The sequence below is a fragment of the Suncus etruscus genome, chromosome 15 (genome assembly GCF_024139225.1).
Source record: "Suncus etruscus isolate mSunEtr1 chromosome 15, mSunEtr1.pri.cur, whole genome shotgun sequence".
Classification (NCBI taxonomy): domain Eukaryota; kingdom Metazoa; phylum Chordata; class Mammalia; order Eulipotyphla; family Soricidae; genus Suncus; species Suncus etruscus.
This window is the reverse complement of record NC_064862.1, coordinates 32,655,540-32,683,097: the sequence shown is the minus strand read 5'-3', so window position 1 is coordinate 32,683,097 and position 27,558 is coordinate 32,655,540. Positions and strand designations below refer to the sequence as shown.

Sequence of the window (27,558 nt, the reverse complement as noted above, 5' to 3'; positions counted from 1 at the left end):
CCCCAAAGTTAATCCCAAGAGGAAAGGAGAGCTTGAAATGGGCAATTCCCTTGTCTCCTGGTCCTGTTCCCTCTTGGGATGATACAGCTGTTGGGGGTTGAAGCCTTAGAGGAGCACCTTGCAGTGGGTATACTCTAGACCCCCAAACCATGAAGCCCTCTTCTGGAAACTGTCCTAAGAGACATCTTTAGCAAACAAATGTCCAAAGGGGAGAAATAAAATCCCACAAATTCATAGTTTTGTGGTTGAGACGTACGATTGGCACTATAAGGGGGCTAGGTGGGTTACCTTGTTCTGGAACTAAAAATTTTAATTTGGATAAGGGGAAGAGGCAGAGGGTTGGGTAGTGGTTAAATAATGGTTCTGACTTCGGCAATGACCTCACCTCTCTGAACCTTGCTAATACCTCATGGAGTAGTTTCAAAAATTAAATGGAGGGGGGCCGGAGAGATAGCACAGTGGTAGACGTTTGCCTTGCAAGCAGCCAAACGGTGGTTTGAATCCCAGCATCCCATATGGTCCCCCGTATGAGCCTGCCAGAAGCGATTTCTTTTCTTTTCTTTTTTTTTTTTTTTGGTTTTTGGGTCACACCCGGCAGTGCTCAGGGGTCACTCCTCGCTGTCTGCTCAGAAATAGCTCCTGGCAGGCAAGGGGGACCATATGGGACACCGGGACTCGAACCAACCACCTTTGGTCCTGGATCGGCTGCTTGCAAGGCAAACTGTGCTATCTCTCCGGGACCCAGAAGCGATTTCTAAGAGCAGAGCCAGGAGTAACACCCTTGAATGCCACCAAATGACCCCCACCCCCCAAAAAGTCTTGATAATCATGCAGAGCTGAGATTACATGGTAAAATACAGCAATCCTTCCAAACCCAGCATTGCTCAGGGTTTTCTCCTGGCTCACTATTCAACAATTATTCTTGTTGACGCTGGTGATACAATTATGTGGTGTTGGAAACTTGAACCAGGGTTGGCTGTGCCTGAGGGAAGGGCCTTACCCCTGTACTATTATCTCACCAACCTTTCAATATTTTCATTTTTGTTATTTATTATTTTGGTCTTTGGGCCTCACCCAGTATGCTTAGGACTTATTCCTGCTGAGGCTTGGGTGACAATATGTTGTGCTGGGAACTGAACTCAGGTCAACCATGTGCAAGGGAAAAGCCCTATCTACTATACCATCAATCCAGCCCCTCCATGTTTGTTTGTTTGTTTTTGGGCCACACCCAGTGAAACTCAGGGGTAACTCCTGCTATATGCTCAGAAATCGTTCCTGGCTTGGGGGACCATATGAAGACACAGGGGGATTGAACCGGGGTCTGTCCTGGGTCAGCTGTGTTCAAAGCAAACACCCTACCACTGTGCTACCTCTCTGCCCCCCCCCCCCAATGTGTTATTTAAAGAAAAAAGTTAAGAAAAATTTACAAATGATTTGTTGGCAAGAATTTAGCTAAAAACCCCAGCACTTCTTTTTTTTCTTTTGTTTTTTTTTTTGGGTCATACCCAGCAGTGCTCAGGGGCTACTCCTGGCTCTAAGCTCAGAAATCGGCCCTGGCAGGCTCGGGGGACTGTATGGGATGCTGGGATTCAAACCACCAACCTTCTGCATGCAAGACAAACACCTTACCTCCATGCTATCTCTCTGGCCCCGTCCCAAGCATTTCTTTCTTTTTTTTTTTTTTCCGGGCCATATCCGTTTGATGCTCAGGGGTTACTCCTGGCTAAGCACTCAGAAATCGCCCCTGGCTTGGGGGACCATATGGGACGCCGGGGGATCGAACCGTGGTCCTTCCTTGGCTAGCACTTGCAAGGCAGACACCTTACCTCTAGCGCCACCTCTCCGGCCCCAACCCTGGCATTTCTTAAACAGAAGGAGCCACCAGGCATGGTACTGTACTTGCATTGCTAAGGATCTGGCTAAAAGGTGGTAACGATTAAGTCTTCAGATGTCAATTAATCTCACAAGAAGGGTCCAAGAGGTTTATTAGACAAGCCAAGGCAAGATACAAAATGATTAACAACAAAGATCTATGACATCCTACTAGCCAAGTACCACTTGGCACTGTGATGCTATCCTGCAAGCTTCCTACCTAATCGGCTGTGAAGAGAAGGCACCTCTCCAAATCAAGGCCTTACATAAACGAGCTCAGCATCACCAGGAGGAGTGTGGCTCAGAAATGCCTGCTTCTCATTACTGTGGGTAAGGTGGGGTCCGGGGAAGGAAACACTGTAGATCCAACTTCCAAACTTGGTACAAGGGAGACGAATGTGCAAGCAGTCTTCAGGGTATGCAACAGGTGGTGGGAGGAGAAGAGAGACCCAACAGCAGCGGTTGGAATCTCACTGGTTTCTCATCTATTTCTTCCTCCCGCCTCTCTCCTTGAGAGCCAGATGGATGACAGCGCCGTTGGCCATGTTGTAATAGGCCAGTGAATTGGAATCCTTGATGAAAATGCCCTGGAAAACAGAGAGTATGTGCTCGAGGGCCAACTATGCCCTGAACAAGATGTGCTTTGAATGAGGGGTCTGGCTGGGGGTGAGGGAGTATACTGGAGGCTCTGACTCTTCCCCAAATGCCTTTTCTTTCCTCCCACCAAGTTATACTTTTCCCTAAAAGCTGGCCGGAAAGGATCCCATAGAACTCAGACTTTCAAATCATAGCCCTGAAACAATCATCTCATACAATAGCCTCAAGATAGAGAGCAGAGTGGGTATTGGTCAACATTCAAAAGAGGAAGCAAACAGCAGCCCTATATGACAAGACAGAGCATTAACACCTCTGAGTTCCTCCTAAAGCCAGACTCCTCAAAAGGAACCCCACTTGGCCAGAAACGTGGCCATTCCCAACATACTGCCCCCAGATTTCCACCCTTACAACTGAGGCCTTTCTGGACACATCAAACTGGATTGGGACTGAACAAAGTCGGAACCCAGTAGGTCCCAGGTGCACCACTACAGCCATACAGCAGCTTCGCCTCTGGATAGGATGCAGATGGGGCCACACCCTGGTGTTACTGCATTTGTTTCCTTGGGGTAGTTTAGCTTCTGGAACAAGAATGAAAGGGTGCCCAAGTCCAAGATGCAGCTACTCTACTTACTTCATACTGCAGCTTTTGTTTCCCAGCAGGCATGCCAGTGGCTTCATGAATCTTGACCTTGATGACAGAAACCTGTGAAATCAGAGATAAATGAATCACTCATTCCCTCATCCTAAGGGTCTCTGTACCTCAAATCTGCTGGCAACTGGCATACACACATACCTGGTCTGTGAGGGGAAGAGTGAAGACCAACACCTGCCCGTTCAGTTTCCATTCTGTCTTATCTTGCATGTTGGGTACCTGGACTTTGATAGACACTGGACCCTAAAAAATAGGAAGCAGCCATTAGCCTTGGGAACTCATGGTCAAGTAGGAACAGCACCCCCACCCCCATCTCCAGGCCAGTCTAGCCAAGGTCACACATTGTCATGTCTGCTCTCATTCTTTCTCATCTTCAAATGATCGCTTGCCTGCCAGTAGTGTGCAGTAACTGCCTATCTAAGCCACAAACATAAAACACTATTGTCACAGTGATTTACAAAAAAGGTAACATCAACAGATCTCTGTTCTACTTCCTGTAGGGAGGAGCTGAAGTGGTGGCATGGAAAGTTTGGGACAAACCCAACACATAAAGGAGGAAACCTTAATGAAAACCTTAGAGGAAACCTCTAAGCTGGGAGGTTGGTGTGGGTTCCCCCAACTCTGACCCAATGACTAACTAGCTTGACAATGTGCTGGTGTGAACACTCTGGACAAGGAGTCATGTTTGGGTAGCTCTGCATTGGCATCAGAGCTTAAGCAACGGAAATTCTCATTTGAGAGGAGAAAAACAAAGTGAGATTTGATGGAATGTATCAAGAGAATGACCCTGGACCTGTGCTGTGTTTATGCTACTTCCCTAGGAACTAAGAGGACCAAGATTCTCACCCTCTTGTTTCTAATACCCAACAAATACCCCAAAACAGGCAAGATTGTAGATGGGAAACAGAACAGAGAAGACAAGACCAGGCACCCAAACCTTGTCCTGGGTGTGTCCCAGAACCACCTCAGGTCTCAACACTTGTAGTTGACCCACAACGTGAGTTCACAGGAGGGCCCACCCATGTGGCTACACCCTTTTGCTGACCCCACATCTAATGGTGCTTAGAACCCCTCACAGGTCTCCCATGATGCCTCAGGCTACACCAGCCCAAACCATAGTAAGAATATAGAATGGGCCAAGGATGAATGACTAAAGCTAAAGTCACACCCAGACACTCCAGGCAAAGGCCAGCATGCTCTGGGACCCCACACCTTATTTCTGCGCAGGAATTCCTCCTCGGGCATGAGGCTGTCCTCTGTCTTCAGCTTCTTGGAGGTCGGTTCGTCTTCCATGGGAGGTGGGGGGTGGACGGGGGGCATTGGTGCTGGGGCAGGGACAGGGGCCACAGGTGGAGCAGGGACAAAGGCTGTGAGGACAGGAAACAGCAGTTATATGTGGGGAGAAGGAGCAGATACCCAGGGCTGAGGGGTAAGGAAAGGTGAGAGTTTCCTGTTTCTCTAGAGGTGTGAAGTGCTATTCCGGGCTGAACCTGGTGGCAGGTTTTCTGGCAAGGGCATCTGGGAGGTTGCCCATATTAGGGACCAGGGAAAGACAGAACTGATGACAGGAGCTAGCAGACTAGCACTTTGGGTGCATAGACACCAGCTCTGCTACATTGGCTTCTCATCTTTTACACCTAAGGCTTTCCTCTGGAGATGACCCCCTTCCCTGCTGCAAGAGTGGGCACTACCATCAGCTACCACTCTGCCTGCAGACACTAACCTGTTGGCACAATCATAGGGGGTGGTCGAGGTGCCATGATGGGTGGTGCTGAGGGTGGCATGGGTACCACATTGATCCTGGGTGCATGGATGATGGGTGGCATAGGGGCGATTACCGAGCCTGGAGGCAACCGAACCACAGAGGCCATGGGTGGCCGAGGCATGACAGGAACCGCAGAAACAACCGTGGTGCGAACTGGAGGTGGCATCTGCAAGGGAGAGACCTACAGAACACAGACAGCCAGTCAGATGTCAGAAGCACATACCACTACCAACTGGCCAGTGACTGCCCGAGAGTAGAAATAGAGTAGAAATGGACTGTGTCCCAACACAGTCCCCAGGGCTTCAAGGCTGTCCCAGAGAGCTGCCCAAAGCAATTCTCCTAGGACACAACAAGTTGCCAAGAGCCACCGAAGAGGGGGCTAGCAGACCCCAGAGACTCCAAGTTCCACTCCCTTTCTGCCCTAAGCCTATGTTGTCACATCTGTCAACTGGCCTCCACCCCCTTTGTTCTAATCCTCCCAAGTAGCTAGAAGATAAGGCCAGAGGTCCCCTTTCACAGAGGTGTTTTTTTTGTTTGTTTTGTTTTACCACTCAGCACTACTCAGGCCCCAGTACCCCAGTTACCAGTATCCAACCTCAAGAACTGACATTAGATGATGGACAAAAAGGGAATCCTGGCTTACTGCAGGTGGCCGGGGCACTGAGGTGATGGGTGGGGCTGAGCTGGGGATGTTGGTAGCAGAGGACGGTGGGGGAGGCTGCTGGGGGATCTCATTGGGCTTGCTGGGACCGATCTTCTCTTTGGTGTCATCTTCCGGCACCAGGCCCTTGGCCTTGTGGATGGCCTCGATCTGCTCCTGGAGGGTGATATTGGCCTGGGCGGCCTGCTGGGTACGGGCCATGCTGCCTGAGTGGCCATCCCAGGTCACCTACAAAGGAAGCCAAACCATCATTTGTCACAGCTCTTAGAACTTTAACCATTTGTCACAACTCTTGGGAAACTCCTGGTGGGAGGTCATGAGCACTTCACCTTTTCTTCGGGTTTCTGGATCTCCTCTTCGCCAATCTTTTTACCGATAGCTGTTTCTTCCACACCGAAGATGTCAGTACGTCGCTCAGCCAGCTGCTTCAAGCTACTCTCAATATCCAGACCTGGCGAGGGTCAGAGAATAGAGGCAGAGGGCAGACAGGGAAACTAAAGCAGGTGCCCGGGTCCATGATACCAGGTTGATTGCATGTCCCAACAAAGTACTCCTATCCTTCAAGCCACCCAATTGGCACCAAGCTGGCAACTAGTATGTGCTCCACCACTCCACTCAGAACAAGACTGTGGGTCAGAAAGGCAACTGAGAGGCCAAGGCCACATGAGCCAAGAGGCAGTTTTCTCCTATTTACTATTTTTCATCTGGTCAGCAAGACCATGCAGCCACACAGTACCCAAAACAAGTACCTCTTAGTTCAGAACCTGATCTGCCGTTAAGATCCCAATGGGCACTGACCAACTACATCCAGTGTGTACCCAAGGTGCCTTGTATTTTATTTTGATTTCTAGACCACACCTGGCTGTGCTCACAGCTTACTCCCTGCTGAGAGGACTGAAGGGACTGAGGGCACCAAATGTGGTGTCAGGGATTAAACCTGATGGAGTCTTTTAGGAAGCCCATGTGGAAATGGGGAGCTTTTTTTGAGCATCATAGGCTGCACCTATTCTCAGCAGCTTCTGTGAAACTCAAGTGTTGCTTCCTACATTTAAAGCAGGTTGACTGTCACTTAAAAGATTCCCACAGACCAGTGAGTCAAAGCTGAGTCAGGAAAGGGTGTGTATGGGTGGGGAGTCCCGCCTCACCTGGAGCGTACACCTCGTCATCACTCTGCTTCTCACGGATGGAGCGATCACGCTGCTCCAGCCAGCGGGGGTCGAGAAGCCCAATGCGCATGTGTTCCTGCATTTTGCTGGCAGGGATCTTCTCCCCCGTGATGGGGGACACAAGGTACTCATCTGGAGCTGGGGCTGGAGGCAGCGGTTTAGAGGCTAAAAGGAAACAGATGTGATAGTTTGGTTAAGAGGCTATATTATTTACACATCATTCATTCAACACACATATTTGGGGGGGACCAGGGGATGGGGAGAGGTGAGGCCTAGCAGTGCTCATGGCCTATTCTTGACTCGTGCCCAGGGGACCATGTGTTGCTGAGGATGAAAATGGAGTCGACTGGGCCCAGAGAGATAGCACAGTGGTGCTATCCAGGACCTAAGGTGGTTGGTTCAAATCCCGGCGTCCCATATGGCCCCCCCGTGCCTGCCAGGAGCTATTTCTGAGCAGACAGCCAGGAGTAACCCCTGAGCACCGCCGGATGTGACCCAAAAACCAAAAACCAAAAAAAAAAAAAAAAAAAAAAAAAAAAGAAAATGGAGTCAACTGCATGAAGACAAGCACCTTACCCCCTGTATTATCCCTCCGGGCCACTCTTTTAGGGCCACTCTGTCCCTGGCAAAATATAAGGTGCCAGACTATAGAGATGGTTAAGCCACATTCTTCACTGAGGCCTATGGCATAGGGTCACAAGTGCCTTCCTAACCAACTATTTGAAGCCACTAGAAAAGCAAAGTGGAGGGCCCGGAGAGATAGCATAGCGGTGTTTGCCTTGCAAGCAGCCGATCCAGGACCAAAGGTGGTTGGTTCGAATCCCAGTGTCCCATATGGTCCCCCGTGCCTGCCAGGAGCTATTTCTGAGCAGACAGCCAGAAGTAACCCCTGAGCATCACCGGGTGTGGCCCAAAAACCAAAAAAAAAAAAAAAAAAAAAAAAGAAAAGAAAAGTGGAGGGAAGGCAGGAAGGCAGGACTTACCTTTGGGGTCATAGTCCTTTCTGACAATGACCTGGTCTGGAGTTGGGGGCAGAGGAGGAGGCATGGGTGTATCTGGGGGTGGGGGTACTTTCTGCCCCTCGTCTTCATCATCAGAACCCTGAAAAGCAACAACAGTGGCAGGATTCAGAGGCAAGTCTAGGCCTCTGCCAGCCACAACCCATGTGCTAAGCCGCCGGGGCAGTAAGGCCAGGCGGCAGCTAGCCAAGCCATTTCCTCATAACATGAATGGGAGCTTCGGGAGCTGCGGTGCGAACACTCTGCCCAGGCACTTCCAGCAGCTGGCACCAGGAGGTCCCAGGAGGCCAAGGGCGCTTACCATGCTGGAGAATGGGGGGTGGGGGTGGGGGTGGGGAAGGGCAGCACTCAATGGGAGCTGCTCACCAGGGTTGCTGGGAGGAAGAGAAAAAGTCAATTCCCACAGACAGAGGAGCCCTTTCTTCTTGGGTGGTAGAAAAATTCATTCCAGAGCAACTTGGCTCTGGAGATGCTTGGCCTACTTGGAGGGCATGGCTTGAAGGGGTTAAGTGGTAGCCCCACAGAGGCACAGGCTTCTTCTGCCAAGCTTTGGGAAGTACTGATCCTCAGGGTGAAGTTTGAATGTGCCCAAGCCTGTGGTGCAGGGGATCCCTCACTGAGAATTGGTGTGGGATAGTGGGGGCAGGACCTCTGGGTGAAGAGCAAGGCCACTGGACGGGGGTGCCCAGCCTTTAGATCCTCGCCTATGAATACATCTTTGTTGCTTGAGTTGGAAAGAGGCTCTGTGCTCCTAAACTTGGGCAGCATCTCAGCCAGAACCGCCTTGCCTGGGGCCCATGGCCCCTTTCCAGGCTCCATCTCCTGCAGCTCCCTCCAGGGAAAAAGTCCTCCCACTGCCTCTCCCAAGAACTTACCTCATCCATGTCTTGAACTTGGGTGTCCTGGTCCAGTTGAGAAGGCGGCTCCTCAGACTTCTCCTGTTTTTCATCTTCCTCATCGGATTCAACCTCCATCTCCACCTCCTCACTCTCACCAAACTTCTCGTAGCGTTCCTGAATGAGGATTCGTGCCCCCAGCTCCTCTGGGGTAGTGGGGGGAGGGAAGTTTCCTGGCAGAGGGAGTCAAAAGTCAGAGGAATACTTCTAGGCATGCTCATCAATGGCCTAGATACCTAGCCCTGATCCATCAGCTCTACAGGCCGGCAATTGATTTCACTCCTATCCCCAGGGCCCACACAACACATACTGGTTGAAGCAGATTTAAAAGGAGTTGTGTGGCAGAGCTTCCCAGCAGAGAGGGACAAGACCTTGACAGCACCCTCTGTGGAATTCTGCTGCTCCTCGACAACTGTCCGAGGCTTCAGAAGTGGCCCCGAGCAACTTTTCCATCTCTTTCCCATTTCAAGTCACTTCTAGCTGACCTACCTTGCTCATTGGGTTGGAAATCCACTGTTTCCACCACCACAAAATCATGCCAGTCAATCTGTGCATAGGCTACCCTTTCTTTCTCCTTCTCCTCCTCTTCCTTCTTTCTCTCACGCTCCTGGAACTTGGCCCACTCCACGCGGTAACACACCTGAGGGGATGGAGAACAGTATGGTACCATGCTCGGTCAGCGTCAACTCCCAGGCAGGCTTACTCTGGGACTAACTCCAGAGCAAGTACCTACCTGTAGAATAGGAGGCTGCCCTTTGCACAAGGACCATTTCCCAGTGTGAACTGTGACATCTGCATCTGATTTCAGGCAGCCCAGAATTTGGACAGTAGGAAAACTGTCCATGCTAGAAACCTCCATCTGAACCTAAGAGCAGCCATTTGTTCTACCCACAAAGCTTTCTGCTAGTTAGCTGTGCTGGCCCCAGGAAGTTGGCTAAAAAAACAGCCATGTGCCTGCAGGAAAAGCTGCAGCAAAAACAGACACCCCAACAGCCAGCACCCACAGTGACCATCTCTCAGGGAATCTTGAAAACCTGAAGCACTCTCCAGAAACTGGCTTCTAGAGAGGGTGGAGGAGGAAAAGACCTCCTAAGTCAAAGCAAAGCAGAAAGAGAATGTGCTGGTGTGCTGGGGAGCAGAGATGGCACATTCCTTCAGTCTTTGTAGCTAGCCATAAGGCTGTGTTCCCACCATTTCTCCACTGCCTGCTACCTGGCAAGGTCAGGTTATACCCAAACTTGAAACAAAGCTCACTCTCGTACCATCAAGAACTGGTTGAAGAAATTCAATTTACCTGATCCAGAACTTCCCGGGGGTTCTCCGCCTCTTTCTTGAGCTTTGTAAATAAGCCTTTGGGTGGAATCAGGATCTGAAACACAGGTGAGTTATAGTCATGGTCAGTGCAGGACAAGAGTCGAAGAAGTGGTCATTATCAGGGCCCACAAGAAACCATGAGCTCGGGGCCCAGAGAGATAGCACAGCGGTGTTTGCCTTGCAAGCAGCCGATCCAGGACCAAAGGTGGTTGGTTCGAATCCCGGTGTCCCATATGGTCCCCCGTGCCTGCCAGGAGCTATTTCTGAGCAGACAGCCAGGAGTAACCCCTGAGTACTGCCGAGTGTGGCCCAAAAACCAAAAAAAAAAAAGAAACCATGAGCTCTAGGTCCCAATTCCAGCTCCACCTGGCTGTTATTTGGGGGAGTTTCATAACCTCTCTAACCTGTTTTACTTAGATCACTCCTTAAAGTTGGGGCCGGAGTGATAGCACAGCAGGTAGGACATTTGCCTTGCAAATGATTTGATTCCAGGCATCCATATAGTCCCCTGAGCCTGCCAAGTGCGATTTCTGAAAAAGGAGCCAAAAGTAACCCTAAGTGCAGCCAGGTATGGTCCAAAAACCAAAACCAAAATCAAACAGAAAAAACAAAAACAAACAAAAAAAACAAAAACTACTACTTAAGAGTTGGTATCATCAGGGGCCAGAGAGATAGCACAGCGGTAAGGCGTTTGCCTTGCAAGCAGCCAATCCAGGTCAGATGGTGGTTCAAATCCAGGCATCCGATATGGTCCCTCGTGCCTGCCAGGAGCAACTTCTGAGCACAGAGCCAGGAGAAACCCCTGAGCACTGCTGGGTATAACTCAAAAACCAAAAAAGAAAAAAGAAAAAAAAAAAGAAAAAGAAAAAGAAAAGAGTTGGTATCCTCTATTCATTGTCAGAAGTAAGCTCTAAGAACTACCAGATGTGGCCCAACTGCCCCCACCCCCAACAAAGTTGATATCATCCCATCCAATACTTTTGCAATGATCAGTAGCAAAGTGTGCAAAACAAAGCATAGAGAACAGAGGTGTGCTCAGAGGAACAGGCTTCAACAGGGCTCATCTCACATGTATAATTCTTTGGTTTGTTTTTGGGTCACATCCAGCAGTACTCAGGGACTACTCCTGGCTCTGCATTCAGAAATTACTTCTGGTGGTTCTCAGAGGACCATATGGGATGCCAGGAGATCAAACCTGGGTTGGCCATGTGCAAGGCAAGTGCCCCACCTGCTGTGCTACCAGTTAAGCCCCCTGGCTGTCTTTAAGGGTAACCTGGAGTTACTCAGGGAGACTATATTGGATGCTGGCGATAAAACCCAGGTTAGTTGGTGGAAGGCAAATGCCCTACTTGCTATACTATCCTCTGGCTCTGATGGGTTTTTCCATCACAAACCAATTGTGATTGTGTATGCATGTGGTTCTGGGGCTCAAACTTGGGGCCTCTTCCATTTGACCTGTAGTCTACATTATCAAAGACCAGATGGGCTCAATCCTAGCATACCAAAGCCCAACTACCCATTAATAAAAATATAATCAAACCGGGGCCGGAGAGATAGCATGGAGGTAAAGCATTTGCCTTGCATGCAGGAGGTCGGTGGTACAAATCCTGGCATCCCCTATGGTCCCCCGAGCCTGCCAGGAGCGATTTCTGAGCACAGAGTCAGGAGTAACTCCTGAGCGCTGCCGGGTGTGACCCAAAAACCAAAAACCAAACAAACAAAAACAAAACCAATGACAGACTGTGCAGCCAGTATATGATGGTTGTCTTTAGGGGTCGATGTGTTTCAATCCTTGGGTATATAGTAACAGATCTCCCCTGACCACCTATTTAAAAGCAGTCTATCAGTTTCATATCCTTGATTTTTTTTGTTTTTGTTTCTTTGTTTTGGGGCCACACCCTGTGAAGCTCAGGGGTTACCCCTGGCTATGGGCTCAGAAATTGCTCCTGGCTTGGGGGAGCATACGGAACTCTGGGAGATCGAACCACGAACTGCAATCCATCCTAGGTTAGTGCGTGCGAGGCATAAGGCCTATCACTTGCACCAATGCTCTGGCCCATATCCTTGATTTTTTTTTTTTTTTTTTGGTTTTTGGGCCACAACTGGCGTTACTCAGGGGTTACTCCTGGCTGTCTGCTCAGAAATAGCTCCTGGCAGGCACAGGGGACCATATGGGACACTGAGATTCGAACCAACCACTTTTGGTCCTGGATCGGCTGCTTGCAAGGCAAACGCCGCTGTGCTATCTCTCTGGGCCCATATCCTTGATTTTTTTAATCCAACTTTTATTTTTTACTTTGCTGGAAATGAAACAAGTGGAGACCAATACCTGCCCTTCTCCAAAGTTCATTTTGTTGCCACCCCCTTGACAGTCTAGCAACTTCACCAACACAAGGATTTCTCACATCTATTCTCTTCCAAATATCTAGTACCACAGTGAGCAGAACTAAATGGGTATCTGCTGAGTATAAAAACAGATTTTATTCAAAACAGCCTCAATGGTAGTGTCACTGACAATGTGGTTCAGCTGTCTCTTCTTTTTTTTTTTGGTTTTCCCTTTTTGAGTGGTGCTCAGGGTTTAAATTCTGGCTGGCTCAGGAATCAAACCTGTGTTGACCTGTAAGGCAAAGCCTACCCACTGTACTATTGTGCTCATCCTCTTTATTTATCCCTTCATTTATTCTCCTTATTGATTTATTTCCAGGAACCAATCCATTCTGAGAGTTTTTCTTCATGATTATAGAGACATCAATTTAGTAATCTCAATTTAGAGTACCAACTATTGTTCCCTCAAATTCTAAGGGAAAAAGGTAAAATAACAAAAGAAAAGGGTTCAGGGAAGCTTTAACCACAGAAGCAGTTCCATGAATGACAGACAAACTCAGAGTCCACATAAAATAATTATTGTAAAGGGCTGGAGCAAGAGTCCATCAAGGAGGGTACCTGTCTTACCCAACTCTCCATACAATCCCCCAGAGTCAATCCAGGAGTGAAGCCTGAGATAGAGCCCCCAAATGACACTATAGGATTCCTCACCTTTCTAAGCTTTATTTTTTCTCTTACAGAAGGAGCAAAATCATTCCTCTTCTAAGCTCTTGTGAGAATAAATTAGTTAACAGGAGGCAACAAAGGAAGTTTGCTTCCTTAGATCCACACAAATAACTGAAAATTCATTTCAGATTCAACTGAAACTTTTTTCTGATGGAGGTTGGAAGGTACAGAAAGTAATTTGGAGCCATACACAGTGGGACTCAGGGGTTATTCCCAGCTCTACAAAAGCATGTGCTCCATGGGACTGGAGAGATAGAATAACAGTTAAGGTGCTTGCCTTGTATATGGCTGACCCGGGTTCAATTTCTGGCATCCCATATAATCCCCCGAGCACCCACCAGGAGTGATTCCTGAGTGCAGAGTCAAGAGCATTGCTGGGCTGGCCCCAAACCCAAACTAAACTGAAACAAAACAAAGCATGTGCTCTAGTTTATCAAGCTATTTCTTCAGTTCTGAGCTGGAAAGTTTATTTTATTTTATGTTTTGGTCTTGGGGCTACTCCAGAGAGGGCTCAGAAGTACCATATGTGGTGCTACAGAACCAACCCAAGTTGGCTGCATGCAATGCAACTGTCATAAGCCTTTCTCCCTGGTCCCAAACTAAAATGATTAACATCTATGGTTTTCCTGCAGATAGGAGATGTTAGCGTATATAGACAATGAAGCCTCCCTTCCCACGGCTCAGTCACCGGGCACATCCCATGGGCCCACATACCTTGGTATACTGTTCCACCAGCTTGGTAAAATAGTTGAAAAGGCTGTGTTGGGGGCGGAGGAAGTCAAACTGATAGTTGCGCTGCTCTTTCTGCATCAACTGTGTCAGAAACTGGCGCCCATTCCGGGCCACAAACTGAGCTGTGAGTTTTACCACATCCAGGTCAAAGGCAGAGATGGAGGGAGGGTCTGCGATGAACTCAAACTCAGGAGGGGGCTCTTTGGGCACAATGGTTTCTTGAATCACCTGGGCTTGCACCTAAGATGCAGAGAGAGTGTAAGGAAATCTGCACAGGGCTAGATGGGCTTAGGGGAACAGGGGAATGTACCCTGGGTAGGACCATTCTGCTCATCTGTGAACCCCACACGCACTTGGTGTGAGAGAATCCTAATTCACAATGGCGTCAATTTCCTGGCAAACTGTGGCCTCAGCTCCCTGAATGGCTTCAGACTCATGCCCTTTGTACTTGTTCTTGTGGTGAGACTGAGCCTAGACTGGTTGGCAGAAGATCCAACAGGAGCATGGTCTATTAAATCCCATCCAAGGCAGGCAAAGGACACAGCAATTCCTACATATGCAGAAGGTTTCACTGGACAGGGCAGCTCCACATTTGCTACTTCACTGGCCTCTCTAAGGACCACGCTATGGACAGAATAGGAACTGTGAATTTTTTCCACAACACAAAGTCTACTTCAGTGTTGTCCTCCCACTGACCTCCCAGCAAAGATCCACTGTATGGGCTTAGAAGTGGAGCAAAATGAAAAAAAAATGGTCCAGATAGAGTGTTGGCCTTTCCATCATCAATAACAATCCTAGGGGCTAGAGCGATGGTGCAGGGTAGGGCATCTGCCTTGCACGTAGCTGACCCAGGACGGACCACGGTTCAATTCCCTGGCGTCATGTATGGTCCCCCAAGCTAGGAGCGATTTCTGAGTGCATAGCCAGGAGTAACCCGAGCGTCACTGGGTGTGGCCCAAAATTCAAAAACAAAAACAAAAAAAAAACCCAAAACCCAACCAATCCTAGACCTGGGCCTCAAAGTCTCTGGCTCAGCCTAAGGGTGGGAGAGTTAAAGCAAGTAGAGAGTATCAAAGGTAAAATAGAAGGGATGGATGGAACAAGGGCTCCAGTGGTCATGGAAGGGTAGGGACTCCCTTTGTCACAGGCCAAACCACTCTTTCAGAGGCTCAGATTCCTTATTAACGACCTGGTTACTCTGTGGGCCTTCTTGAGCAGCCCCCAGGGGGCACCAGTGAAGCAGGGCACCTCAATCACCAACCATAGGCCTTGACAATCGAGGCTACACAGCCTGAGCTTCAGGATTTGCTTCTGCAGCTGTAAGATGAGGATGACAGCCCCACTGTGCTCCCGGAATGGCTGCAAGATCTGACCTGCAGTGTCTGACTGCACTGTCCTCCCTGCAGGTGCTGAGTGAATGAGGGGAGACGCTAGAGCTCACCTTCTGGGGCAGTTGCTGCTGTGTGGCCTGCTGCTGCTGCTGCATGACCTTCGGGATGGCGGCTGAAGGCTCCTGAGCCTTCCCCTCCTTGAATTCGCTGACCTTGTGGCGGTAGTAGGCATGATAAGGATCATTGGGGTTCAGAAAGTTGAACTTGGGGTTGTTGATCTCGTTTTGTCGAATCCGAGCTTCAAATTCAGGACCATTTCTGGAAGGAGAAAAAAAGGTTGCAATTAACAGGCTAGTTTAAATCCCCACCTGAGGGGCCGGAGAGACAGCACACCAGTAAGGCATTTGCTTACAGGATGGAATCTGGTTATAAGATTCTGGGTATCCCAGGGCCCGGAGAGATAGCACAGCGGCGTTTGCCTTGCAAGCAGCCGATCCAGGACCAAAGGTGGTTGGTTCGAATCCCAGTGTCCCATATGGTCCCCCGTGCCTGCCAGGAGCTATTTCTGAGCAGACAGCCAGGAGTAACCCCTGAGCAACGCCGGGTGTAGCCCAAAAACCAAAATAAATAAATAAATAAATAAAAGATTCTGGGTATCCCATATGGTCCCCGAGCCTACCAGGGGTGATTTCTGAGCACAGAGCCAGGACTAACTCCTGAGCCCCACTGGGTGTGACCCAAAAACCAAACCAAAACAAAACAAAACCAAAATATATCCCCACCTGATGTGACTTAAAGCTACTACCCATCAACTGGCTTGTCCTAAGCAGTCAGCTAATGCCTCCTGGAGTCCAGCGGCATCATAGGCATGCAGTGTGCCACCTACTCTCTCAATTTGGCACAGGAGTTCCCTTCCATCTCCCAGGCCTGTCACTCCTTTGGTTTGTTTTTGGAGAATACCCAGCAGTGCTTAGAAAACATGCAGTAAGTGCCAGGGATCACACCTGAGGCTCTAGCAAACTCCACTCTCTGAGTCTTTTTTCCATTCCCCCAGACCTATCCTATCAATTGACCAACTGACTAAACTATTCTGGGCTTCTGTTCATTCTGGCTTGTTATTTCCAAAACCATCAAGGGCCAGAGAGTCAGTGCAGTCACACTGGGCTTGAAAGCAGCAGACCTAGGTTTGATATGATTCCTAAGAGCTACCAGAATTAATCCCAGAATGCAGAATCAGGAATAAGCCATGAGCATTATCAGGCATAGCACTCAAACAAAACTAAAGTAGTATCTGCACTACCCCCTTCCCCACCCCCATTGGCTATTTTTCTGCCTTCCTCTGTTCAGAGCTAACCCCGGGTATGCGCTCAGGATAATGAAAAGTCCTCCCACATGCTAGTTGGCCAACCATCATGTTTTGCATCTTGAGGATAAAGCATCAAAGTCTCACACACTTCTATGCACATAGATATAGATACACACCTGCAAAAGATATGTCAGAAAGCACATAGCCCACAAAGACACAAGACACGGAACTGTGCTGGACTTGCTACTGACTTATCAAATCCCCAACATTCTCTTTGCTTTCCTGGCCCAAAATGCACGAGGCTGTGACCCTTGTGAAGGCGAGGGGAGCCATTTCATAAACTTGAGAGGATTTGCTCTGAGGACGTGTCAGTGGACATGTCTGTTGCCCTCTAACCAGAGCTCTGACCTCGGAGCTACATCAACACCAAGGAGTACACCAAGGCTGATGGAGAGCCGCCTCAACTTTCACACCCTAGCATTATCAGCTGAAGCGGGGAAGGGTGATTTGCTGCACCCTAGATTAGCCACTACCAATATCTGGGCCACTTAGAGGGCCAACGACACCCAAGCGAACTCTTTAGCAAGTTCTGATCACACTCTGTAGTGTGACTAAGAACACCATGAAGCCTTGCTCTGACCACTCATGATCCAACTGGAACCTCAGGCTCAGAGCAGAAGCCTTCTCCTCCCACCCCTTTTCCATACTGGGCTGCTAAACTAGGCCACATGGCCAGAGCCGACAGAGCTGCTCAAAAAAGGGACTCTGGGGGGTCTCCTCTACCCCTGCCTCATAAACCACAACACCTCACCCTACATCAGGATACAATCTGCAAGTTAAAAAACAGCAAGAAGGCAGGCAGGTTCATTCCAAGTGACTCCGCTACACTAAATCAGCTTCGTGTTAATTTTAGAATTATATTCTAGAACACAAGGAATAGATTTTCAGCAGGAAAATGACATGATTCTGACTCAACATAGCTGGTGGGACGTTTTAAGGGTAATTTCCATTTCAGTTCCCTGACAGGAAAATAGAAGAAAAGACATAATCTAGAGAAAACAACTTGCTTTCGGAAATCCACTTTATTGTGACTTTTTACTACCTATACTATCAATGTGAGAACTGGAAAGAAGTGAAGCTGAGGGTCCTTCCTCATCATTCGCTTCATCTGGAGTGAGACACTAGCCCAACCCTTCATTGCAACATACAAACTAGTTCATGAGGCCAGAGTGACAGCACAATGGGTAGGGAGTTTGCCTAGCACACGGCTGATCCGGGTTTGATCCCCGAGCCTACCAGGAATAATTTCTGAGTGCAGAGCAGGAGTAACCCCTGAGCGCTGCCAGGTGTGGCCCCAAAACAAAACAAACAAAACTAGTTCATGAGGGCCAAAGAGACAGTACAGCAGTTGGGTACTTGCCTTGCACATGGCTGATCTAGGTACAATTCCTGGGCACCACTATATTTCCTTGAGGCTGACAGGAATATCTGAGGTCAGAGCTAGGAGTAAATTCTGAGCACTACTGACCCCGTCACATAGTCAAAAATACATCTAGAACTGGAGCGGCTGGAGAGATAGCACAGTGGTAGGGCATTTGCCTTGCATGTAGCCGACCCGGGAGGAACCCGGTTTGTTTCCCAGCATCCCATATGGTTCCCCAGCCTGTGTGGGGGGGGGATTTTTGAGTGCAGAGCCAGGAGTAATCCCTGAGTGCCTCTGGGTGTGGCCCAAAAACCAACCAATCAATCAATAAATCAAGTTAAAAAAATAAATAGCTGGAATGACAGTACAGTGGGTAAAGTGCTTGCTTTGCATGTAGAAAATCCTGGTTTGAGCCCTGCTAGGAGTAATTCCTGAGCATTGCTCGGTGTATAAACTGCCCCTTACTCCCCCCCCTCCCCCCGTAAACTTCTTTCTTTTTTTGGGGGGGGGGGGGGAAGTCCACACCCAGTGACGGGGATCATTCCTGGCTCTGCACTTAGATATCACTCCTGGCGGTGGTGTTTGCCTTGAAAGCAGCCGACTCAGGACCTAAGGTGGTTGGTTCAAATCCCGGCATCCCCGTGCCTGCCAGGAGCTATTTCTGAGCAGATAGCCAGGAGTAACCCCTGAATGTTGCTGGGTGTGGCCCAAAAACAAAAACTAAAACACACACACACAAAAAAGAAATCACTCCTGGAAGGCTCAGAAAACCAAATGGGATACTGTGAATAAATCCAGGTCAGTGATGTGCAAGGCAAACGCCTGACCCACTGTGCTATTGCTCCAGCCCCATAACTTCTCTTTTTTGTTTTGACACCATACTTTTATTGCTCAGGGTCTTTTCCTGGCTCTATACTCTAAAATGGCATCTGGTGGTACTCAGTAGGATCATATGCAGTGCCAGAGTCAAAGTGGATGAAGAGCAGATGAAAGGCAAGCACATTATTGCTTGCCCTATCTCTCTATCCCCTAAAATCTTTTTTCTTTCTTCCTCTTTTTTTCTTTTTGGTCACACATGGCAGTGTTCAAGAGACCATTAAGTGGTGTTGGGGACTGAACCCAAGTTAGCCATGTGTAAAGCGTCAAACTTGCTGTACTATCTCTCTAGCCTCAACAAATTTATTTTTAAGAATTTGGATAAACTTTTATTTCAGTGGCAGCAGAAATTGGCATAAAGTACTTGCCCATAGCTTTATTTGCCAAATTGAAGAGGTGGGAACAACCTCAAAAAAAAAAGTCCAGGAGAGCTGTTTAGAGGAAAGAAGGCCCTTAATTGCCTCTGGGCTCATTCTGTCCCTGGAGGAGTGGTAAGCACTAGGGAATAGGAGAAAATGCTTACCACACAGCGTGAAGAGAAAGGCAGGATGGCAAAGTGTCTCTGCTAGTATTACACAGCTCTAAAAATAAGATGCCCAAAGGCCCGAAGAAAACAGGAAAAAGTGAAAACATCTGGTAGGATCTATTCTAGTCTCCATATTGTGAAGATACTTCCCCAACACCCCTTTTCTACTTTTTCTTTCTTTCTTTTTTTGGTTTCTGGGCCACACCCAGCAACGCTCAGAGGTTACTCCTGGCTTTCTGAATTCAGGAATCAACCCTGGGTTTGAGGGACATATGAGAAGTCGGGTATTGAACCTTGGTTGGTTGCATGTAAGGCAAATGCCCTACCCACTGTACTGTTTATGGCCACATCTGGTGGTGCTCAGCGGTTACTCCTAGCTCTGCAGTCAGGAATCACTCCTGGTCTTGCTTGGGAAACTATATGGGACTTTATTGGGACAATACTGAACCTAGCTCAGCTGTGTACAAGGCAAATATATTATTTCTCCAGCCCCATCTTTCTTTTTTTTTTTTTTAAAATACTAGGGTGGGGAGAGGGGTATCAAGAACATTGCTAAAAATAAAAAAACAAAAAAACATTTATGATTCCAAAAACTGGGGCCTAATAACATTCAAAAAGCTCAGAGCAGGGCCAGAGAGATAGAACAGTGGTAGGGTGTTTGCCTTGCAAGCGGCTGACCCAGGACCAAAGGTAGTTCAAATCCCAGCATCCCATATGGTCCCCTGTGCCTGCCAGGAGCGATTTCTGAGCAGAGAGCCAGTAGTAACCCTTGGGCACTGCCAGGTGTGGCCCCAAAACAAAACAAAACGCTCAGAGCAGGGTCCAGAGACATAGACTACTGAATAAGGAGCTTATCTTGCATGTAGTCAGCTCAAGAACCCTGGGAGCACCTATGGTCCTCCCAGCACTCACAATGCCAATGCGATCCCTGAGCACAGCTGGGTGTGGCCCAAAAACAATAAAAAAAGCCCAAAGCAATGAAATTAATACTCAGGTAAATACAAGGTTTTGAATTGCGGGGTTGAAACAATAGTGTAGTGGACAGGCATTCCATATGGTCCCCAAGCCTACCAGGAGTAATTCTTGAGTACAGAACCTCTGAGCATCACCAGATGTGCCCCCGCCCCAACAAAATAAAATAAAAAATAAAGTTTAAATTGAGATGAAGGAGGGCCAGAGTGGTGGTGCAAGTGGTAGGGTGTTTACCTTGCAATGCGCTAACCTAGGAGGGGCTGTGGTTCGATCCCCTGGTGTCCTATATGGTCCCCCATGCCAGGAGCGATTTCTGAGCGCAGAACCAGGAGTAACCCCTGAGCATCAAACAGGTGTGGCCAAAAAACCAATAAATAAATAAATAAAATTGAGATAAAGGGTCTCAAATAAAGGAGCCTGGAAGGGTGAAAGACACCAATAAGAGTAAGCACTTTTCTTGTTTGTTTGTTTTGGGGCCACATCCAGCAGCAGCAGTGTTTAGCCATTACTCCTGGCTGTGCTCTAAGAAGTCACTCCTGGCAGGTTCAAGGGATCATACTGGATGCTGGGGATCAAACACGGGTTGATCTTGTGCAAGGCAAATGCCCTACCTGCTGTACTATTTGCTCCGCCCCAAATAAGCACTTTCTATGTTTCATTTTATGAGACCATAGAGAAGGAAGGAAGCAACCAACCATAACTGGATTATAAAGAAAGTTGCCTCGGGGGAGGTGTGTTCCCTAGGGGTTAGCACAGACAGAGGGCAGCTCTCCAACTTTCATGGAGGGAATTGTCCAGTTTGTCAAGAAGTCAAAAACCCAAATTTATTGTGCAAGGCCTCATTTTCATATGGTGACAACTAGTTCAACTTGTTAAAAATTATTGTGGGTTTGGAGAGATAGTACAAAGGTTAAGGTACTTGTCTCCCACATGGCTAAACCTGGTTTAATTCTTGTCACCTCCTATGGTCCCCTGAGCACAACCAGGAAGATCCAAGAAAACAGAAACAGAAGTAGCTCCTGAGCACCACAGGTTGTCTCCCATAAACTTGACCCCTCCAATAAACAAAAATTTTTTTGTTTTAGGGGTCACACCTGGAGGTACTCAGGGGTATACCTCTGGCTCTGCGCTCAGAAATTGCTCCTGACAGGCTCAGGGGACCATATGGGACACAAGGGATAGAACTTAGGCCTATCATGGGTAGGCTGTGTGCAAGGCAAATGCCCTAACGCTGTGCTATCGCTGCGGCCCCCTCCAATAAATACAATTTTATTATATTTTTTTGCTTTTCTGGGCCACAGCCTGTGACGCTCAGGGGTCACTCCTGGCTATGCGCTCAGAAATCGCTCCTGGCTCGGGGGACCATATGGGACGTCGGGGATCGAATCGAGATCCATCCTGGATAGGACATGTGCAAGGCAAACGCCCTACCGCTGTGCTATTGCTCTGGCCCCTAAATAAAATTTTAAAATATTGAGGACAGAGGTCATAGAGGTAATATGAACAGGGGTCAGAAAGGTAATATAATGGATAGAGTATTTGCCTGGTGTGAATTCAACCCGAGTTTGATCCCCAGCAACCCATATGGGTCCCCAAGACAGACAGGATTAACATTTAAGCAACACCAGGTGAGGCCAACCCGCCCCCCACCCTTGCAAAGTGAGGACAAACAATAGATCTATAGGCTGAATATGAATGTTGGATGCAAAAAGATCACTTTATATCTCCTTAATTGGGGATATGTTAGTCTGCGGAACAAAACGAGGCCATGACGATAATTCCATCTGCGAGCTCAGTAATAAAGCATAAGAATGAGGCATAAGAATGAGAATCTCGGGGGTCGGAGCAATAGCAGTGTTAGGGCGTTTGCCTTGTAGGACAGACCCGGTTAGATCCCCAGCATCCCATATGGTCCCCCAAAGCCTGCCAGGGGCAAGTTCTGAGCGCAGAGCCAGAGGTATACCCCTGAGTACCTCCAGGTGTGGCTTCTAAAACAAAAAAAAAATTTTTTTTGTTTATTGGAGGGGTCAAGTTTATGGGAGACAACCTGTGGTGCTCTCAGGAGCTACTTCTGTTTCTGTTTTCTTGGATCTTCCTTGGATCTTCAATTTCTTTTTTTTTTTTTTTTTTTTTTTTTTCTTTTTTCTTTTTTTTTTTTGGTTTTTGGGCCACACCCGTTTGATGCTCAGGGGTTACTCCTGGCTATGCGCTCAGAAATCGCCCCTGGCTTGGGGGGACCATATGGGACGCCGGGGGATCGAACCGTGGTCCGTCCTACACTAGCGCTTGCAAGGCAGACACCTTACCTCTAGCGCCACCTTCCCGGCCCCGGGATCTTCAATTTCTGAGCGCACAGCCAGGAGTAATCTCTGAGTGCTGCCAGGTGTGGCACAAAATCCAACCCCCCCCCACACACACACACAGAAAAAAAAGAATGAGGCCCTGGATTTGATCCTAAGATTCCCCTTAGGAAAAGTGAATGTGTGACTAGAGTAGAAGTGCTAGGACTGATTTCCTCCTCAGCTCTGAAGCTGGCAAACACCTGCATGCTGCAAGTGGTTACAACTGGGTCCATTCCTGTCGCAGTACTAGTTTGAGGCGGGACATTTGAGGCTCTGAGGAAGAGTCCTTTCACAATAACAGGATCAAACTACCTCTTCTGTCTTTCTCAGACACAGGGATTCAGACAGACACACATATTACTTGTATGTGGGGCCAGAGAGATAGCACAGCGGCGTTTGCCTTGCAAGAAGCCGATCCAGGACCTAAGGTGGTTGGTTCAAATCCCGGTGTCCCATATAGTCCCCTGTGCCTGCCAGAAGCTATTTCTGAGCAGATAGCCAGGAGTAACACCTGAGCAATGCCGGGTGTGGCCCAAAAACAGAAAGGAAGGAAGGAAGGAAGGAAGGAAGGAAGGAAGGAAGGAAGGAAGGAAGGAAGGAAGGAAGGAAGGAAGGAAGGAAGGAAGGAAGGAAGGAAGGAAGGAAGGAAGGAAGGAAAGAAGGGAGGGAGGGAGGGAGGGAGGGAGGGAGGGGGGGGAGAGGGAGGGAGGGAGGGAGGAAGGAAGGGAGGGAGGGAGGGAGGAAGGAAGGGAGGGAGGAAGGAAGGAAGGAAGGAAGGAAGGAAGGAAGGAAGGAAGGAAGGAAGGAAGGAAGGAAGGAAGGAAGGAAGGAAGGAAGGAAGGAAAACATATTACTTGTATGTGTGTCTTTCCAGATCTTTCCCTAGCCTGCTTTGGAAGCAAGTTTTTGGTGACTCCGGGGCTGGGTTTGTCTCACCACTTGCCACTACCAGGCATGCAGTAGGAAGCAGCTCTGCTGTTACCTCTTTCACTGCCATGTTCTTTTTCTATATGTTTTAATGGGGCCTGAGCCTCTAAAACCCAGGTAAATGAGGCCAGAGCGATAGCACAGCTAGTAAGGTATTTGCCTTGAATGTGGCTGACCCAGGTTCGATCCTGGCATAACCACATGGTCCATTGAACCCCACCAGGAATAATCCCTGAGAAGAGAGCCAGGGATAAGCCCTGAGAACTGCCAGTTGTGACCCAAACACCCTCTGCACCCAAAATAATAAAACAAAAAAGTAAAAGGATCAGAGAGATGGTACAGTGGGCTGGGTGCTTGTCTCTCATACAGCTGACCTGAATTCAATCCCTAATACCACATAAGCTCTCCTCCACAAAGCCTCACCAAAGCCAGGAGTAAACTCTAAACATTCTTTGTTATGACCTGAAAACAATCCTCCCGGAAAGAACAACAACAACAAATGCAGACATTACCCTTGTGCAAACTTAAGATGTTTTTTAGTGCCATACCCATAAGCAAAAGATGCTAGGTTACCTGGCAACAAAGCTGGCAGTCTTGTCCACGATATTCCTGACCTCCGGAGGAGGGTAAATAATCCCCACCACTGGCTTGGAAGGGGTAGAATCCTCCTTTGAAGAGGCATCTTCTTCGGTGGGCTGTGAAAATAGAAAAAGCAAAAAAGCTTAAAACTCGCAGACTGAGGTTGTAGTCCCATAGCTTAAAAACTCCTTTAGGACAAACAAATTTCCTTCTACAGATGCCCTCTGGGTTCAAACCCTCTCACACAGAAAAGGGGGGTTCTTACTGACACCATCCCTGCACAGGATTCTCCCAGGGAACCCATGGAAAGGGCAGCCTAGGGCAGGGGAGATGGCTCTAAAGACAGAGCATATGTGCAGCATTTGGGTGCCTCAATTTGATCCTGACCACCACTGGGTTTGGCAATCTCTGTCTCCTCAAGGAGTACTCTCCTTGGCCCCCTCCAGCAAGACCTGAATTTTATCAAGTGCCCAGGTATTGAGATGGTGGGAAGATGATGACAAAAAGAGATAGTATTGGAGTAAAGACCTTGCCATGAATGTGGCTGACCTCAGCTGAATCCCTAGGGCACTATAATGTTCTCTGAGTCCCACCAGGGATCCATCTTGATTGAACACAGCCAGAAACAGCCCTTAAATACTGTTAAATGTGGGTCCCACCCCCTAAGAAAACAAAGACCCATATACTGGAATCCAGAAGGTTTAGTCTCTATCCCCACAACCAGAAATGTTTCTGGCACAGGGTATCAGTTTATCCAAGAAACACACTCCTGAATGCCCTTTCCCAGTGAGAACCTAGCAAGCAACACTGAAAAGCTTTTGGAACTCCACTGGAACACACAACATGTAATATGTATCGGCTTCAGGGCTACCTAACTGTATGAGCACTCCTCCAAACAACCCTCCACTACTCAGGCAGAGGCAATAGTACTATAAGAAGAGTGCTTGCCTTGAATGAGAGTTTGATTATGATTCCCAGCACCCTGAATCCTGCCAGGAGTGATCCTTGAGCATAGAGCCCTGTTTACCCTAGGCCAGAAGCAACACTGAATTGGTACCTTGGCTTTCTGGCATTTACATCTGGTAGAATCTGATGACTAGATATAGGTCAGGGGTCAACGATACTTGGATACATGTGGAAGGGACCTGATAACAACTAATTGGTAAAAGCACCTACTGTGTAAGTGTGAGACTGTGAGTTCAGCCCCTGGGCCACCCACATGCACTGTAGGAGAATGTGGTACTGGGACCTCACTCCGGGACACATCAGCCAGGTGAATGCCAATACCACAACTAAAGCATGCACAGCTGTATGATTCCTAATCATTGTAGCAATAGAACATACACACATTTGAGAAACGGACAGGAACCTTCTCTGTTTCTAGTTACTTCCTTTCCCAACTAACTCCTATTTATCCTTCTAGAACAGTATTTCCCAAAGTGGGAAAGAGAGCATGGAGCAATGCTGGAGGAATTCAAGGTTGGCAGGAGTCTTAGAAACAACTGGAGGATGCTTTCAGTTTGTTCCTATATTGATAGTGTTTTTTTTCCTAAAAACAAGGAAGGTAGGCCAAAAAAGTTTTGGAACCAGGTTGGAAGGATAGTACAGCAGGTGGGCACTTGCCTCGCATGCAGCCAGGTCCCAATATCCTTGAGTGTAAATCCAGTAATAACACCTGAACATTGTAGAGTGTGGAACAAACAGCAAGGAACAAATAAAAAAAGCTAGGTTTTTAGGAATTTCTATTCTGAGGCAAATTATTGCTCATTTCCATGGCTCTCACCTGCCTTTCTCTCTACTGATCAAAGCCACTCATAAAGGATCACCGCTTTTGTATTTGAAATTTTAATTTTGGGGGGGCGGGGCATAGCCTAAGAGGCTCGAGGATCATTCCTGGCCAGGCTTGGATATCTGATCTGGGATGCCGGAATTCAAACCAGGGTGAGCGGTGTGCAAACAAGCCAAGCCAAGAGCCTTCCCCGTTGTTCTCTCTGGCCACTGACCAATTTTAATACTGGGCGCATTCCACTTGCAATATTTTCCCCCACTCAGCGGCTGGAGGTCTGTTGACACACTGTTTGACATGGAGCAATAAACTTCATGGAGCAATTAACAGTGGGTTGAACATTCACAAGACTGTCTCCCAACCTGTCTGCGAGCTCTTTAAAGGCTGGGCTTGCGCTTCATTCATTGCAGTAACAGTGCCGCCAGGCAACGGCAGGACATAGGCTGGTTTAAGAGTAAATCCCGAAGAGATATTAAAAAGTACCAAAGCTGGGGCCGGAGATAGCATGGAGTTAAGGCGTTTGTTTGCCTTTCATGCAGAAGGACGGTGGTTCGAATCCCCGCATCCCATATGGTCCTCTGTGCCTGCCTGGGGCGATTTCTGAGTGTAGAGCCAGGAGTAACCCTCTCCCTCGCAAAGTACCAAAGCTGTGCCATAGGCAGGATAATTCGGGTTTTGGTGTTTTTTTTTTTAATTGTGCACAGGCTGCGGGGCAAGGCTGGTAGTAAAATAAAATGCAGATTCCGGGGCCGGAGAGATAGCATGGAGGTAAGCTGTTTGCCTTGCATTCTAAAGACGGTGGTTCGATGGGGCCGGGAAGGTGGCGCTAGAGGTAGGGTGTCTGCCTTGCAAGCGCTAGCGTAGGACGGACCGCGGTTCGATCCCCTGGCGTCCCATATGGTCCCCCCAAGCCAGGGGCGATTTCTGAGCACATAGGCAGGAGTAACCCCTGAGCGTCAAACGGGTGTGGCCGCCCCCCCACAAAAAAAAACAAAACAAAAAAAAATATATATATATAAAAAGAAGACGGTGGTTCGAATCCCGGCATCCCACATGGTCCCCTGTGCCTGCCAGGAGCGATTTCTAAGAGTAGAGCCTGGAGTAATCCCTGAGCCCTGCCGGGTATGACCCCCCAAAAATGCAGATTCCTATTGAGATCGGAGAGACTTCACATTTCTGATAAATCCCCAAATCATGACGAGGACCCTGGCAGACTTTGGAGAACACAGAGGGCTCGAACCCGTTTCACGACCAGAAGACCGTGCAGCCCCAAAAGCGCGCGCGGCCTCCTGGGACTTGTAGTCCGACCAAGGCGCGCAAGGCCTCCTGGGAGTTGTAGTCCCGCCAAAGTCCCGCTAAAGGGCCCCGTACCGGCCGACGTTCGGGAAGGGTGGGGGTGCAGTACCTGTTTAGGCTCGGTGGCCACGGGCGGCGGCGGGGGCACCGCCTGCACGGGTCCGGCCGGCATGACGGCGACGCTCAGGGCTGCCAGTCCGCCTCAATGTCGGTGAACGAGTCAGCAGTCCCAAAAAAGGATTCCCCGCACTGACCGTACGCCTAAGCGCGCAAGATGGCGGGAGCCAAGCACGTCCTCGCTGAAGCTAGGATGACGTACTTCCGGTAACGCCCCCGTGGACACACTTCCGGTCCCTCCGGGGGTGGAGAGCTCGTTGCCATGGCGCGTCTGAGAGACGTACTTCCGGTGAGCCCATCGCACGACGCACTTCCGGTCCCTTTGCGGCGGGGAGGGGTTGCGCGCGACGCC

General features: G+C 48.7%; 1 protein-coding gene across 1 annotated transcript; it reads right to left on the bottom strand.

Annotated features, from left to right (window-relative positions):
* Positions 1-1,968: 1,968 nt before the first annotated feature.
* On the bottom strand, positions 1,969-27,393 carry SF3A1 (splicing factor 3a subunit 1). The gene is made up of 16 exons (XM_049788783.1): positions 27,199-27,393; positions 24,002-24,123; positions 15,167-15,374; positions 13,708-13,965; positions 9,923-9,997; positions 9,118-9,268; positions 8,608-8,801; positions 7,697-7,814; positions 6,693-6,878; positions 5,877-5,998; positions 5,530-5,775; positions 4,845-5,067; positions 4,334-4,488; positions 3,263-3,364; positions 3,101-3,172; positions 1,969-2,459 (listed from the first exon to the last, which is right to left on the bottom strand). The coding sequence occupies exons 1-16, from the start codon at positions 27,259-27,261 to the stop codon at positions 2,358-2,360; spliced, it is 2,397 nt and encodes a 798-aa protein (XP_049644740.1). The 5' UTR covers positions 27,262-27,393; the 3' UTR covers positions 1,969-2,357.
* Between the last annotated feature and the right edge of the window lie 165 nt (positions 27,394-27,558).

Excerpts from the sequence above, each read along its gene's own strand:
- SF3A1 (XM_049788783.1), bottom strand. The coding sequence starts at position 27,261 with ATGCCGGCCGGACCCGTGCAGGCGGTGCCCCCGCCGCCGCCCGTGGCC. Across the intron at positions 9,998-13,707 it reads TGGTGGAACAGTATACCAAG|ATCCTGATTCCACCCAAAGG; the intron begins GTATGTGGGCCC and ends CCTGTGTTTCAG. Across the intron at positions 6,879-7,696 it reads AAAGGACTATGACCCCAAAG|CCTCTAAACCGCTGCCTCCA; the intron begins GTAAGTCCTGCC and ends GTTTCCTTTTAG.